At 70.3% G+C, this 13771-nt stretch overlaps 5 protein-coding genes across 5 annotated transcripts; 2 read left to right on the top strand and 3 right to left on the bottom strand.

Annotated features, from left to right (window-relative positions):
* Positions 1-3939: 3939 nt before the first annotated feature.
* V1510DRAFT_322187 (u4 tri-snrnp-associated) lies at positions 3940-4937 on the bottom strand. The gene has a single exon (XM_066930781.1). The coding sequence runs from the start codon at positions 4819-4821 to the stop codon at positions 4030-4032; it is 792 nt and encodes a 263-aa protein (XP_066790137.1). The 5' UTR covers positions 4822-4937; the 3' UTR covers positions 3940-4029.
* Positions 4938-5874: 937 nt separating this feature from the next.
* Positions 5875-7762, bottom strand: V1510DRAFT_413934 (protein TOS1). Its single transcript, XM_066933316.1, has one exon. It carries the CDS (start codon positions 7483-7485, stop codon positions 6031-6033), a length of 1455 nt encoding a protein of 484 aa, XP_066790138.1. The 5' UTR covers positions 7486-7762; the 3' UTR covers positions 5875-6030.
* Positions 7763-9039: 1277 nt separating this feature from the next.
* V1510DRAFT_443065 (UV radiation resistance protein/autophagy-related protein 14) lies at positions 9040-10567 on the bottom strand (the record flags this gene model as incomplete). The annotated part of the gene is made up of 2 exons (XM_066935656.1): positions 9040-10523; positions 10552-10567. 2 exons carry the CDS (start codon positions 10565-10567, stop codon positions 9127-9129), a joined length of 1413 nt encoding a protein of 470 aa, XP_066790139.1. The 3' UTR covers positions 9040-9126.
* On the top strand, positions 10563-11248 carry V1510DRAFT_429217 (uncharacterized protein). The gene is made up of 3 exons (XM_066935305.1): positions 10563-10805; positions 10850-10908; positions 10939-11248. The coding sequence occupies exons 1-3, from the start codon at positions 10662-10664 to the stop codon at positions 11081-11083; spliced, it is 348 nt and encodes a 115-aa protein (XP_066790140.1). The 5' UTR covers positions 10563-10661; the 3' UTR covers positions 11084-11248.
* On the top strand, positions 11175-12550 carry V1510DRAFT_443067 (uncharacterized protein; the record flags this gene model as incomplete). Its single annotated transcript, XM_066935657.1, has 4 exons — positions 11175-11248; positions 11280-11481; positions 11512-12145; positions 12177-12550. 4 exons carry the CDS (start codon positions 11175-11177, stop codon positions 12239-12241), a joined length of 975 nt encoding a protein of 324 aa, XP_066790141.1. The 3' UTR covers positions 12242-12550.
* Between the last annotated feature and the right edge of the window lie 1221 nt (positions 12551-13771).

Consider the following 13771-nt stretch of genomic DNA (forward strand, 5'->3'; position numbering starts at 1 on the left):
ACGTGGCCACGACGCGCAGCAGGCCCAGCCGCAGCGCCAGCGGGCACGGCTCGGCGTCCGGCTCGTCGTCGTCGCCGGCGTCCGCCCGCCGCCGCGCCGGCGCCGCGGCGTCCTCGGTGTTGAGCGTCCGGAACACGTACCGCACGACCTTGGCGTGCGCCGCGTCCGTGTAGACGGTCGGGATCGACAGCAGCGCGTCGAACGCGGCCAGCTCGACGTTCGGCTGCTGGGTGAACGGCACCAGGTACTCGACCGTCATCGGGTACAGCTCGGCCGCGTGCAGGCGGCGCCGGAACGCCAGCGCCGCCCGCGCGACCACGTTCTGGTAGCTCGGCATCCACTTGTCCATGCGCAGGCACCGCTCGACCTCGGCCACGGCCTTGTCGAGGAAGCTCTGGTTCTCGGCGGCCCGCGCGCCCTGGTCGTCGCCGAACGCGAACGTGAAGTTGAACTGCTTGGCCACGGCCTGCCGCTCGACCGCGTTGCCGATGGCCTCGAGCAGCGCGGCCACGTAGAACCCGTCCGAGAACGGGTTCTTGGAGTTCTCGTTGTACCGCAGCAGGTCCAGCAGGAACTCGCGCACCGCCAGCGGCGTCTCGCCCGCGGCGTCCTTGATCGTCGACAGCGCGAGCGGGATCACCTTCTGGAGGCAGTACGTGGCGTAGTCCGAGAAGTCGTTCGCCTGCGGGATCAGCGAGTCCGGGAAGCAGAACACGGTCTGGAAGGCCTTGAGCAGGTGGTACCGGCCGATCCAGTTGAGCTCCGTGGTCGCGTACCGCGCCAGCGCCAGCGCGGCCTCCACGCGGATGCCGTAGTAGTACCGGCGGTCCATCAGCGTGCGCACCAGGATGGTCGAGTACACCGGCGACGGCTTGGCGTCGACAAAGTACCGCACCGACTCGTACTGCGCGACCACGTCGCGGTCCTGCTGCAGCTGCGACGCGTACATGTAGTCCGGCTGGTTGATGTAGAGCATGCAGATCCACTCAAAGTCCGAGTCCACGCGCAGCCACTCGAAGGCCTCGTTGGCCATCTGCTCCTCCTCGTCCTTGCTCCACTCCTCGAGCCGCCACTCGTCCATCTCGGTGTCGGCCGTGAGCACGTCGCCCAGCGAGTGCAGCAGCACGCCGTCGGTCTCGTCCTCGCCGTCGCCGCGGACGGACGCGCCCGAGACCGTCGGCAGCGACGCGGCCGCCGCGCCGGCCTTGTCCTTGTTGCGCCGGCGCCGCCGCAGCCGCTTGTACTTGGTGTTGTACTGGATGTCGAGCTTGGTGAAGCCGTCCTTGATGTCGACGACGTGCTCGTACGGCGTGCCGTCGGCCTCGTGGATGCGGATCGTCATGGGGCCGGTGAAGATCGGCCGGACGGGCGCCGGCCGGTAGCCGTCCAGGTACCGCTCGGCGTCGGCCACGAACCGCGTCGAGTCCAGCGGCGCGGCCGCCGGCATCTCGGTGTTCTGGACCTGCCGGATGCCCATCTCCACAAACATCTTCTTCTTGTTGAACCGCTGCGTGACCCGGAAGATCGGGTAGCCCGCGCCGTAGACCCACTCCTGGAAGAACGTGTCGAGCTTGGCGTGCGACACGCGCTCGCAGACGCGCTGCAGGTGCGCCGTGCTCAGGCAGCCGTTGGCCAGGTCGCCGGACATGGCCTGCAGGAAGATCTTGGGCAGCGCGCGCGACAGCCCGAACGAGCCGCCGCTCTTGGTCAGCCGCCGGTCGAGGATGTGCAGCACCACCGGCGCCTTGAGCGCGATGAACTCGAGCTCCGAGCTGTCGAACGGGAACGCCAGCTCGGGCGCGCCGATCGGCGGCCGGCCGACGTCGAGCTGGCAGATGCGCTCGGCGTCCTTGCGCAGCCGGAACCGGTACTCGTTGTTGCCCATGAGCTTCTTGATGAAGAGCCCGGTCATGTAGCGCGAGACGCCCACGGTGACCCACAGGCTGCTCCAGGACTTGGGCACGATGTTGACGCCGCACCACTGCGCGGCCAGGAGCGCGGTCAGGTGCTTGGTCACGGGCGCGACCGAGTCGATCACGTCCGCGGGGAACAGCCGGGCGGCGCTGACGACGGCCAGGCCCGCGCACGGCTCGGCCTCGTCCGGCGCGGCGTCGACGAAGCACAGCGCGAACGACCCGAACGGGTACGAGCCGTACTCGCGCACGAAGAAGTCCATGGCCTTGTACATGAACATGCACGTGTTGATCACGTCGTCCTTGCGGTCCGGCAGCGAGTAGCCGTAGACCTCGACCGGCGCCGCGTGGTGCCCCACGTCCTCGTCCTCGTCCTCGTGCAGCTGCGAGAGGTTGGTCTGCACGAACGGGCCGACGGCGAAGCCGATGTGCTGGGGCGCCACCGGCGTGGCCAGCGAGAACAGCTTGATCTGCTTGCCGGGGTCGAAGTGCGACGTCTCCTGGATGAAGTCGCCGACGCAGACGACGGCGATCTCGCGCTCCGCGTCCTCGTCGTCGTCGTACTCGGCCGGCCCGTCGTCGGGGACGAGGTCGCGCAGCGTCTTGGCCACCGTGATCTGGAACTCCCACGTCGAGCGCTCCCAGATGCCGTCCACGCACGGCAGCCAGCTCGACGTCGACACGCCGAACGGCGCGCCGGTCGTGTACATGCACGGGTACTTCTTGCCGCGCGCGGGCCCGCGCGCCGGCGCGCGCTCGGCCGCGTCGCCGCGCAGAAACGCCAGGCCCATCACCGGGTTCTCGACCACAAAGTCCACGCGCAGCGTCAGCGGCATGAACGACGAGTCCATCTCGGCGCGCGTGGCCGGCGCCGCGTCCGGCGACTCGGCGCGGCCGCCCTCGCTGAAGCCGCCGAACGCGTCCTGCGCCGTGATCCGCACGCCCCGCGGCAGGTGCACCAGCACCTCGCCCAGGAGCTCCTCCGCCATCAGCGGCTCCAGCTTCTCGCGCACGAACTCGTGCTGGTGCACGCCGAACGCCTCGTTCTCGCGCAGCTCGGCGGACGACGCCCAGAAGTCCTCGTAGTCGAACAGCGCATTCTTGTTGTTGATCGCCGCGGCCGTGATGCCTGCTGTCAGCGCGCCCGCGCAGCCACCTACGGCCCTGGCGGAAGTCCAGCCGGATCGACTTGAGCCCCGGATCAGTCGGAAACACCGTCAGCTCGGTCGAGCCCTGCCGTCAGCGCCGCGCGTCCGCCGCGTACCGTCACAAATCCCTCGGCGAGGTCGATGTCCAGATCCACCTTCTGGTGACCTGTGCTCCGGTTAGCTTGCATCCACGCGCCGCGCGCCAAAGAGAAGGAAAAGCACTTATATGTGAAACCCGCGGTCTAGTCTCGTGGCTTCCGGCATGTTATCCGCTCATATTTGCGCCGCACGCCGCCGAGAGATGCCCAATTCGAACCGGACGACGCACGTCTGTCCTGCTGGCCCCGCTTTGCTGAGAGACCGTGCGGGCCGATGATTGCTGATGCGATCCGGCCTGTTTGATGCTGATGGCAGCTGGGGAGTGGTGATGTTAAATTTTTGGCGGTGAGTTTGTGCGGCGTGGCGCACGCGCTCTACGGAGTGTATTGTACAGATGTGGCGCAGCGCGCCGCACGCGGTGCGGCTCACGCGGCGGCGGCGGCGCGGGAGACGGCGGCGCGGGAGACGGCGGCGCGGGAGGCGGCGGCCGGCGGCACGGAGGCGTGCGCGCGGGCGCGGTGCGCGGGCGAGGCGGGGGGAATGGAGGGCCGCGAGCCGCACGCGGTGCGGCGCTCTGCACGGGCGAGCCGCACGCGGCGCGGCGCTCAGCAAGCCGCACGCGGTGCGGCGCGACTGCGCCGGCAGCACCCTCGACGGGTCGCCGGCAGACCCGCCACGGCGCCGTCGCCGGAGGCTCGTCGCACCGCCTCGCGGCGCGGTCTCGGCGGCAGCCGGAGGGTCGCGGCGGAGGCTCGCCGCAGCCCTCGCAGCAGACGTCGCGCCGCACGGAGTGCGGCTCATCAGCCGCACGGCGTGCGGCGCGCCCTCCACCTCGTCGCCATCCCGGACGCTCCAGCCGGGCGGCCCGCTCACGGCGACAGCTCCCGGTTGAAGCCGCCAATGCGGTTCATGTACTGGCGGTACTGCGCGGTCTTGTTTTTCGAGACCGACCCGGCGTTGTTGCCCTGGACCTTTTTCTGCTTTGTCGAGTCGAAGCCCGAGAAGCCCATCAGGCGCGCCATGGCCGCGGCCTCGTCCTCCTCCTCAGGCTCGGCGTCCGGCTGGGCGCCGGCGGATTTGGCCGGCACAGGCTCGTCGTCCGAGTCGCTGTCGAGCGCGCGCCGGCGCGACGCCGGCGGCGACGGCGTGTCTTTGTAGCGGCGGCGGCGGTCGGGCGAGCGCGAGCGGTAGTACCGGTCGAGACCGTCGTCTGAGTCGTCGCGGCCGTGGTGGCGGCCGCGGTCGTCGTTGCGGCTGCGACGGTCGTCGCGACGGTCGTCGCGGCGGTCGTCGCGGCGGTCGCGGTCGTCGCGGGTCCGCCCGCTGTCGCGGCGATCACGGTCGCGGTCGCCGTCGATGTCGTCGTACCGGATCCGCCGCCGCGGGTCACGGCCATCGCCCCGCCGGTCGCGGTCGCGGCTCCGCGTCTCCGGCGACCGGCTGCGGCCGCTCGGCCGCCGCGGGCTGCGACTGCGGCTGCGCGAACGGTCCCGGCGCCCGTCTCGGCGATCGCGATCGTAGTCGGGCGCGCGGTCGCGATCGCGATCCCGCCGATCCGACACGCGGTCGCGGTCGCGCTCGCCATCTCTGTCGCGCCGCCAGTCGCGGTCGCGGTCGTCGTGGCGGTCGCGGTAGCCGCGTTCTCGGTCTCGCCCAGACATGGTGTTATGGAGAATTCTAGAGTGCGACACCACTATTTGGGCGAGCGCTGCGCCGCGCGGCTGCACACAGCGCCGGCACGGCACCGCACTGGACACAGCAGCAGGCACGCGCCAGGCGCGCGGCGGCGACGGACATCGGTCGGTGCGCCACTATGCTGCCGGTGTGCAGGCGGGCACGCGGCGGCGGCTCGTAGCCGATCTGAGCCGCACGGCGTGCGGCTCATAGCCGCATTCAGGCTCTGACGACACCGGCGACCTGGGCGGCGAGCCTCCGGCGGCGACTCCGTCGAGGGTGGTCGCCCTTCGGGCGAGCGCGGCAGCGTGAGCCGCACGAAGTGCGGCTTATAGCCGCGATCTGGCTGCCGCAGGCGCTCGACGAGCAGCCGCAAATTTGAGCCGGTGGCGGTGCAGTGGCTGTGCCGCGCCGCACGACGCGCGACGAGCCTCCGGCGGCGACTCCGTCGAGGGTGGTCGCCCTTCGGGCGAGCGCGTCAGTGAGCCGCATAGCGTGCGGCTTATAGCCGCATCTGGCGGGCGCGGGCTGCTGCGGCGGCTGTGTCAGACGGTCGCGCCGGGCTGGGGGGTGCGGCCCCGGCGGCGGCGATGGTGGCCGATAAACGTGGGCCAGCGAGCCGGTGTGAGCCGCACGCAGTGCGGCTGAGCACAGCCACTGCACCGCCGCAAACTGGTGCGATTCGCGGCAGGTCGAGGGCTGCGGGACTCAGACCGCGGCTACAAGCCGCACGCTATGCGGCTCACTGACGCGCTCGCCCGCAGGGCGACCACCTCGACGGAGTCGCCGCCGGAGGCTCGTCACGCGTGGTGCGGCGCAGCACAGCCACTGCACCGCCACCGGCTGTAAATTTGCGGCTGCCCGTCGAGCGGTCTGCGGCAGCCTAAACCACCACAGCCAGCTCGCCGCCTGGCGCCGCCGACGAGCACCGCCACCACGGCCACTCCCGCCACTCAGCCGCGTGCAGCCGCTTCTACGCACGTCGCCTAGCCCCGCATCGAACCCTGCAAGGGCCCGTGGGCTAGCATCGTGTCTCGGCATATCGTTGTCTATCATAGCATTGACGTTACTTATACAAATACAAGGCTCAAAGGCCAGCAAAAGCCCTAGGGCACCCAGAATCACAAAAGAGAGGCAGTAGTTGGCAGTGGTCTATCCCTTAAAACATTTTCCAACCCATTCTAATGCCAAACAATTTAAGAAGAAGCAATGTACACGGACGAGCCGGTGACGTCGGAGATGAAGCCGTTGAGCACGTCAGCGCTGAGCGAGCCGTCAAAGCTGACGCTCGTGTCGAGCTCGGCGATGTAGATGTTCGAGCTCGAGCCGTCGAAGATGACGGCCGCCTTCATGGTGCCCGAGGTCGGGCGCTCAAAGTAGTCGGTCGAGCCGCCGCCGCCGGACGACGAGCCGCTGCCCTGGTAGGTGTGGAGGTGGTTCGTCAGGCGGTTGTTGCCCGAGTTGAGGACCTCGAAGACGTCGAGCTCGCCGCAGCCGTAGTTCCAGCACGAGCAGTCACCGTACTGCTGGGTGCGCGGGATCTTGGCGTTCAGGAACCAGATGGCGGGCATGTCGACGTTGTCCGAGCCCGAGTTGTCGGTGGGCATGCCGAACTCAAACAGGAAGACCTTGAAGTCGCCCGAGAAGCCCTCGTAGGCGGGGATGCCGTCGCGGTAGAAGCCGCAGCTGCTGGACGAGCACTCGGTGTCCGAGAAGATGATGATCTCGTTGTCGGACGGGATGGTCACGTCGCCGAGGACCTGCGAGTCCGACGCAGCCGACTGGCCGTCCTCGCCGGCGAACGAGAGCGAGTTGCCCCAGCACGACGACCACGTGCCCGAGCCGTTGACGCCGCCCATGTTGTTGAGGAAGGTCAGGCCCGAGGACGAGCCCGACGAGGCCTCGTAGTAGCCGACGCGGCTGACGCCGGCCGACAGCGAGCCCGCGATCGACGACGACGACGACGACGCCGCAGACGACGACGCGGTCGAAGACGCCGATGACGACTCCCACGAGTCCGACGTCGACGTGGCGAACGTCGTAGCCGCCGAGTAGTCGTCCTCCGACGACGCCGAGTACCACGCCGCCGACGAGGCGCCGCGCGGGCCGATCGACATGGCCGTCGTCGGCGCGTTCGTCGTCAGCACGGTCTCGGCCGACGTCGTCGTCGTGGCCGCGCCCGCGGTCACGAGCGCGCCCGCGTCGTCGTACACGGTCTCCATGACTGTGTAGACCTCGGTCACGTACTCCACCGCCCGCTTGTGCTTCTTGTGCTCGTGGTGCGCGTGGCGGCGGCGCGGCAGGTGCGCGTGCTCCTGCTCCGGGTTCTCCTCGGGCTCGTCGCGCTTCTTGAGCGAGCCGGACGACGAGTAGACCGCGAACTGCTTGAGCTCGATCGGGCCGCGGAAGTGGACCGACAGCTGCTCGTTCAGCGGCGCAACGCCGCCCGAGAACGACGACGTCGACCACGAGCACGAGCAGTCGTCCATGCCGGACACGGACTTGTACGAGCCCGAGAAGCCGACGTTCTGGTAGTCGATCAGCGACACCTGGTTGCAGTAGGTGTTGCCGTCAATGGTCGTGCACGAGTCAGCGAGCGCCGACGCGGCCAGCGCGAGCAGCGCCGCAGCGCATTTCTTGGAAAACATCATGGTGTGTAAGGAACGTGAGGGCCTGGTCAGCCTATTTAAATCGATCTTGAGTTCTCCTGTGGAATCCTGTCGGGCTAGCCGGGGCCCCTGCCGTCTTTTATACAGCTCCCTAACCGACTGACAGCCCCGGTCGCCACTAGCTCAAGCGGGAAAGCTAAAGCCTGTGCCTGCGGGCGTTACAGATGACCGCAAGGGCCGGCTGACGGAAACGGCAGAGACCCCGGCACATGGCGTGCCCGAACAGGTCCGGCGGCGCGCACGCGGCGGAACGCGGCCGACACACGGGCTTCTGCAGCCGTCCGGGGGCGCTGCCCACCTGCCGCGCCGGGCCAACCAGGGCCGCGGCCGCCGTGCCGGGGGCTGCGGCCGGCAACGTGCGGCGGTGACGTCCGCGGCCACGTACGCTTGCCGCGAGGGGCTTGGCGCGGCAGCCACTGGCCTGTCGCGCGGGCGCCTGCCGGCGGACTAGGGCCGCTCGTTGGGGCCTCTGGGTAGGCCACGTCGACCGGGCCAGGAGTAAAGGGATTTCTGGCACCGTCCTGGCTTGGCCGCGAGGACAATGCCCGGAGGTTAGGCGTCAGGCAGCCAGAGCGCCACCATTCCCAGAGGGTCACCGGGACATGCTAGCCGCGACGTAACCGGGCATTAGCGCACAGCTAATGCAGCACGGAGCTCGCACCAGGCCCAGAGTGGCCTAGGTTTGGCACGACGAAGGTTTCAGCCAGTCTTTAGCCCCAACTGGGCGCAGAGCATTCTGCGCTAGCTGGATGCAGACAGCGAGATGCATCTCGCTAGACCACCAATGCACGAATCAGGAACTGGTTAGGCGGCGCGGAGAGTGGCGCGGCGTGGCGCGGCTCGTGGCAACAACGTGGCCGTGCGTGGCGCGGTGGCGCGCGGACCGCGCCCGTTGCGCCCGCGGCGCGGCCGGGCCGGCGAGCCGGCCGTGGGCAGGAGCGAACGCCGTGGAGCTCAGCCGTGCGCCGCAGTCCTGGGTCGCGCCCAGGCCAGCCAGGGGTGCATTGCGTAGCCTGCGCAAAGCCGCAAACAGCGCATGGGGCGCGGCGGTCCCGAGGGGCATATGTGTCACGCGACGCGGCGCGCCGCAACGGCGCGCACAGCCGCCCCGCCGCGCGACGCCTGTGCCGTCGTCCGCGGCCCCGGGCAGGCCCAGCCGCCGCCGTCGCTGCTGCCCGATCCACACCACGCCGCCGCCGGCCTGCCTGTTGGGACCAGCTAGGCAACCGTTGTCAGGAAGAGGACGTTTAATTACATTATTGGCGCGCTAGCCGCACCTGGCCGCCTACGCCGCTTTGGGACGTCCGACGCGGCCCGTTAAATTACCTGTCAGACTTGGAAGCCATAACGGTGGCCCTCATCGGAGAGGGGGTGGACCTCGGCGCTGCGGCTGACACCGTTGTGGCCCGTAGTTCGGATCCACGAACATGGATCTGCCGAGGCCGCGGGCGGCCTAGGCCCTGCGGGTCACCGCCGAGCCCTGATCCGCGCCGCGTGGCTCGCATGTGGCCCGGCCCTCGGCCCGCCTGCGGCCAACGGCGGCCGCGTGGCCGCCGTCGCGTCGCCGTCCTCCTTGCTGTTTCATCGAGATTGCGCGGCGCTGCGGCCAGCCGCCAACGGCTGTCATGTCTCAGCGCTTAGCGTGATCAGGTTGTATGTCTCATCGTCGACCTCGTCCTCGGCCTCGACGATCTGCCAGTCCGTGCCGACCACGGTGCCGTCGGCGCCCATGTTGCGCTCCTTGAGCAGGTCCACGATGTCGCGCAGCTCGACGCCCACCGCCCGCGGCGCGGCGTCTGCGCCGGCGCGCGGCCACATCCACTCGGTGGACCCGACGCCACGGCCCTCGTAGAGCATGCGCCACAGCGTGTCGCCGAGCTGCAGGGCCGTCTCGGCGTCGTCCACGGGCACGCCCTGTGTCGCCGCCAGGAACGCCACGTCGAACGCCAGCAGCGCGACCGCTTCCAGGAACGCCTCGACCTCGCGCACGTTGGCGTCGCGCTGCATGAGCACGCGGATCGGCTCGCGCAGCGACAGCGGCCGCGCCGCCGAGCCGCGCGTCCGCCGCCGGATCGACGTGTGTGCGGCCGCCCGCCGCCGCGGGCTCTCGGGCTCGGCCGGCGGCGCACGGGTCAGCCCGCGCGCGAACGACGACAGCGACGAGATCGACTGCGAGATCGACGCGGACGCAGTCGCCAGCGCCGTCGGCGCCGCCGCCGCGGGCCGCCGCGGCAGCAGAATTTCGTACGGCAGCTGCACGTCCAGGTACGTCGCCAGCAGCACGACCAGCTGGCACGTCTTGTCGAACGACCGCGCCAGCGCCGTGTGCACGTACCGGTGGAGCTCGCCCAGGTTGGGCACGACGATGCCGCCGACGTAGACGTCCGACGACGTCGTCGCGCGGTCGCCGGCCGGCCGCTCGCGGCTCGACGGCCGGTCACGGCTCGCCGGCCGCTCGTCGCCGTCCTCGCGGCGCCCGCGCCGTCGCCGCCGCTTCAGCTGCAGCTCCTCGGCCGCCTTGAGGCACAGCGCGGTCCGCGCCTTGGCCACGCGGGCGTTCAGGCCCTCCACGCGCGCGCGGTTGCGCTCGATGCTCGCGCACACGTCCTTGATCTGCAGCTGGTGCGCGTTCCGCAGCGCGTTCGCCGTGATGCGCAGCCGGCGCCGCCGCTCGAGCACCCGCTGCTCGGCCGCGGCCTTGGCCTCGCGCGCGGCCGCCAGCGCCGCGCGGCTGCTTTCCAGCCGGTCGCGCAGCTCGGCCACCTCGAGCCCGCGCATGCGCACGCGCGCGACCCGCTGCCGGTGCGCGCTCTCGTCGCTGCCGAGCGCGGCTGCGATCTGCGTGCGCAGCCCGCCCAGCTCGCCGTCCAGCTTGATCTGCGACACCACGTCCGTCAGGGTCACCTGTGCCACGCAGCGCGGGCAGACAAGCTCCGAGCGCGGCGACGAGGCCTCGGGCTCGCGCTCGCAGACCCCGCACCGCGCCCGCCGCGTGGATATCTTGAGGGCCGCCAGTGTGTCTGTGTGCGGCGGGGGGGCGGGCGATACGGTGGCGCTGAGTCATACCAGGGAACGGCTTAGTCACCTGTGACCTATCAAGCGCGGGGTTAGGGCCTGCCGGCCTATATCCTCGCCGCGCGCGCGTCGCGCCCGCCAGCATGGCCGACCGCGAGACCAAGGAGATCCTGGCACACGTGCCGCCGTTCGACGACTCGGTCGTCTACGACGAGTACCGGCACGTCATGGTGCACTACCAGGAGGAGCAGCGCCAGCTGTACGCCGAGTTCAAGGCGTTCGCGGACGTGAGTGCGCCGCACGGCGTGCGGCTGACAGGCGCTGACCGCAGGACGCCCTCGCCTGGTCCAAGGCCGCCGCACAGTTCGACAACATGCGCAGCCGCAAGCGGTACGTGCGCGCCGGGCCCGCTGACCGCAGACTCAAGACGCGCCTCGAGTGGGTGCGCGCCAAGCAGGGCGAGATCGAGGGCGTGCGCGCCGAGGTCGTGTCGTGCATCGACGCCGTGCGCAGCGCGATCATGATCCTCGGCTCGGCGTCGCTCGGCGACGAGCCGGCCGAGTAGCGAGCCGCGGCCGAACCGATACCAGACGATGCCGCCGGAGACCGATACCCGTCCATAGTAATCCACTGTTTCTCCCAACACCGTAGACCTCATGGCCGACGACCCGCCCCCCCACGACGACCTGCTCGCGCGGTTTTCGTCGCTGTCGGTGGCGAACCTGCCGACGTGAGTGCGCGCGCGGCCGAGCTGACCGCAGACCCGCTGCGGCGGGCGACCTGAACGCGCGGTTTGCGCGGATCTTCAACCGGCCGGCGTTTGCGACGACGTCGCCGACGGCGGCGGCGGCCGCCGCCGAGCCGGCCGCGGCCGACGAGGCCGTCGACGCCGTGTTCCGCCAGGCGCTGGACGAAGGCGACGGCTTTGATGGCGACATCCGCGCGCTGGCGACCGAGCTGAAGGTGCGTGGATGGCGGCCCCGCTGACGCCAGGACCAGCGCACGACCGCGCGCACGGACGAGCTCGACCCGGCGGCGATCGCCGCGCTGCTGCACGAATCGGGGCAGCTGACGGACGGTGTGCCCGAGTACCTGCGGGACGCGGCCGAGGGGACGGAGAACGCCGATGGGGAGGGGGAGGCTGACGCTGCGGCTGACGCTGAGGCTGACGACCCCGACGAGCTCGAGGCGGCCGCCATCGTCAGCCAGCAGCTGGCCGCGGCCGCCATGGAAGAGGCGCGCGATGCGGCCGGCGCGCCCGCGCCGGCCGACGGCGCCGACCCGGCCGCGGACCCGCCCTCGGACGTCGACGCCATCGTCGCCCAGCTCGCCGCCGAGGCCGCCCTCGAGGCCGCCAACGGCACCGACGCCGACGAGCCCTCGGCCGACCTCGTCTCCAGGCTGGCCGCTCTCCAGCTCCCCCCTGCGCCCGTGCCGGCGCTGCCCACGGCGCCGTCGCTGCCCGCGCCGCTGCCGTCCGTGCCCACGTCCGGCTACAGCCGCAAGCTGCTCGACGACGCCGAGCTCGGCTGCTGCATGTGCTCGGACGACGTGCAGTTCCGGTGCCGCGGATGCGAGCGCGACGACGACTCCAACTACCTCTACTGCTCCAAGTGCTTCCAGCTGAGTATGTATACTGTCTGCACGGCTAACCCTAGGCCACATGAGCGAGCAGGCCGGCTATGACGAGCGATTCCACAAGTACGAAAAGCTCAAGCTGTAGCGATAACCGATCCGTCAATGTGACGTCTGCATGTGCCCACTTTGCTGCCCTCGCCCTTCGATGAGTCTTCGATGCAGCGCCGTTATCTACACCGGCGTCACTGTGCGCCGCGTAGCGAGGACGATGCATCGATGACGGCTTCGATAGTGACGTGCCCGCTTGTAGACTGTGATCCGCTAGGGCCGGAAGTCCCGATCGGGCATCCGGCGGCGTGGTCCGGGGTACGTGAGCTATCAAGCAGCTCCGGCCACGGGACTGCCGCACCGGCGTTTGCGGAGATACCGCGCGGTGGGCCGCGGTGGGCGCGCGGCGCGGCGGGGCACGCGCGGTCACGTGAGTAGTCACGTGCGCGCCGGCGACGCGCCGCACCGCGCGCACCGCCCCCGCCGCGCACCGCCCCCGCCGCACGCCCCGCCGCCCCCTGTGGCGCACCGATATATTTAGACATATATATTTAGCCGCTGCGCCGCAGCTGCGCCCCAGCGTTCGCTCCGCCAAAGTTCGCGCCGCGGCGCAGCGCGAACAGCGGCCCTGCTGCGCCCCAGGACTCATCCTCCCGCCGATCCAGCCAGCACCGACCCGGCTAGCAGCCAGGAACACCCTCGTCTAGAAGCCGCGGCGATCAGGGGCGATCTCGCTCGCGCCGCCCGGTTCAGCCGGTGCCGAGCTCCAGCCGAGCCGCCAGCCGAGCCTGTAGACCACTATCGCCCGGCTATCGTCCGCGCCCTCGTCGCGCCACGCGCCGCCGGCGGCCGTTCAGGCGCGCCTCCAGCCGCCGAACCGCCGAGCCGTGTGCGGCGTCACCGGGCTGCCGTGCCGTGCGCGGCCACATGGCCTGCACGGCTTTCGAGTCGCCGACTTATGCGCGGCACGCCGGCTAGCGTATGCATGTCCAGCGACCACAAGACCGGGTCGGGCATCGGCAGCGTGCTCTGCAGCGTCGAGGCAGTGCCCTCTACGGCCTATAGCGCCGCCGCCGTGCATACGCCGGCAGCAGCCGCCGTCTCTGAACAGGCAGGCCCTGGAGCCGTTCGGTCGCACGGCATCGCGGCCTTCTGCGACGCCCTTTGCCGCCCACGGCGACGACGGCGGCCGCACGGCCGGCGGTGATATATATCATGGCGTGCCAGCTTTTGACCAGACCCTCGTCGCCGTGCCCAACCCAGCGCTGTCGCGGCCGTCGCGAGGGCGACGGCCGCTGGGGCTGCCAGAGAACGGAACTCGAGGCCGGTCGCCGCCTTCCCGCTTTCGCGTTAGCGCGGTCTACCGCCTGCTCCATGACACACCTTCGGCAGCTCTGCCGGCCATCTTATCGGGCTCCGGCCTGCAGGCCAGCCGGCAGGCAGTGGCCAAGAGTTTCTGCCCCAGCGCGTCTGGCAGACGCACGCCGGCGCGCTGTCCGCGTGAGCCCGCCCTTGACGTAATCGGTGCTGGCTCCGGCGGAACCGCTGGCGCTAGCCCGACTGGGCAGCCGTAGGTCTCTCTGAACACGCTTTGCGGCGGCCGGTGCCCAGTTCTGCGCGATCCACG

This window comes from Dipodascopsis tothii (genome assembly GCF_038497935.1).
Source record: "Dipodascopsis tothii strain CBS 759.85 unplaced genomic scaffold V1510scaffold_8, whole genome shotgun sequence".
In the NCBI taxonomy this organism is placed as follows: domain Eukaryota; kingdom Fungi; phylum Ascomycota; class Lipomycetes; order Lipomycetales; family Lipomycetaceae; genus Neoaidaea; species Neoaidaea tothii.

What these genes read in the sequence shown, in the direction of transcription:
- V1510DRAFT_322187 (XM_066930781.1), bottom strand. Translation starts at nt 4,821, where the DNA reads ATGTCTGGGCGAGACCGAGAACGCGGCTACCGCGACCGCCACGACGAC.
- V1510DRAFT_413934 (XM_066933316.1), bottom strand. Translation starts at nt 7,485, where the DNA reads ATGATGTTTTCCAAGAAATGCGCTGCGGCGCTGCTCGCGCTGGCCGCG.
- V1510DRAFT_429217 (XM_066935305.1), top strand. Translation starts at nt 10,662, where the DNA reads ATGGCCGACCGCGAGACCAAGGAGATCCTGGCACACGTGCCGCCGTTC. An exon ending in AGTTCAAGGCGTTCGCGGAC is followed by an intron (nt 10,806 to 10,849) that starts GTGAGTGCGCCG and finishes CGCTGACCGCAG; the next exon opens with GACGCCCTCGCCTGGTCCAA. An exon ending in AACATGCGCAGCCGCAAGCG is followed by an intron (nt 10,909 to 10,938) that starts GTACGTGCGCGC and finishes CGCTGACCGCAG; the next exon opens with ACTCAAGACGCGCCTCGAGT.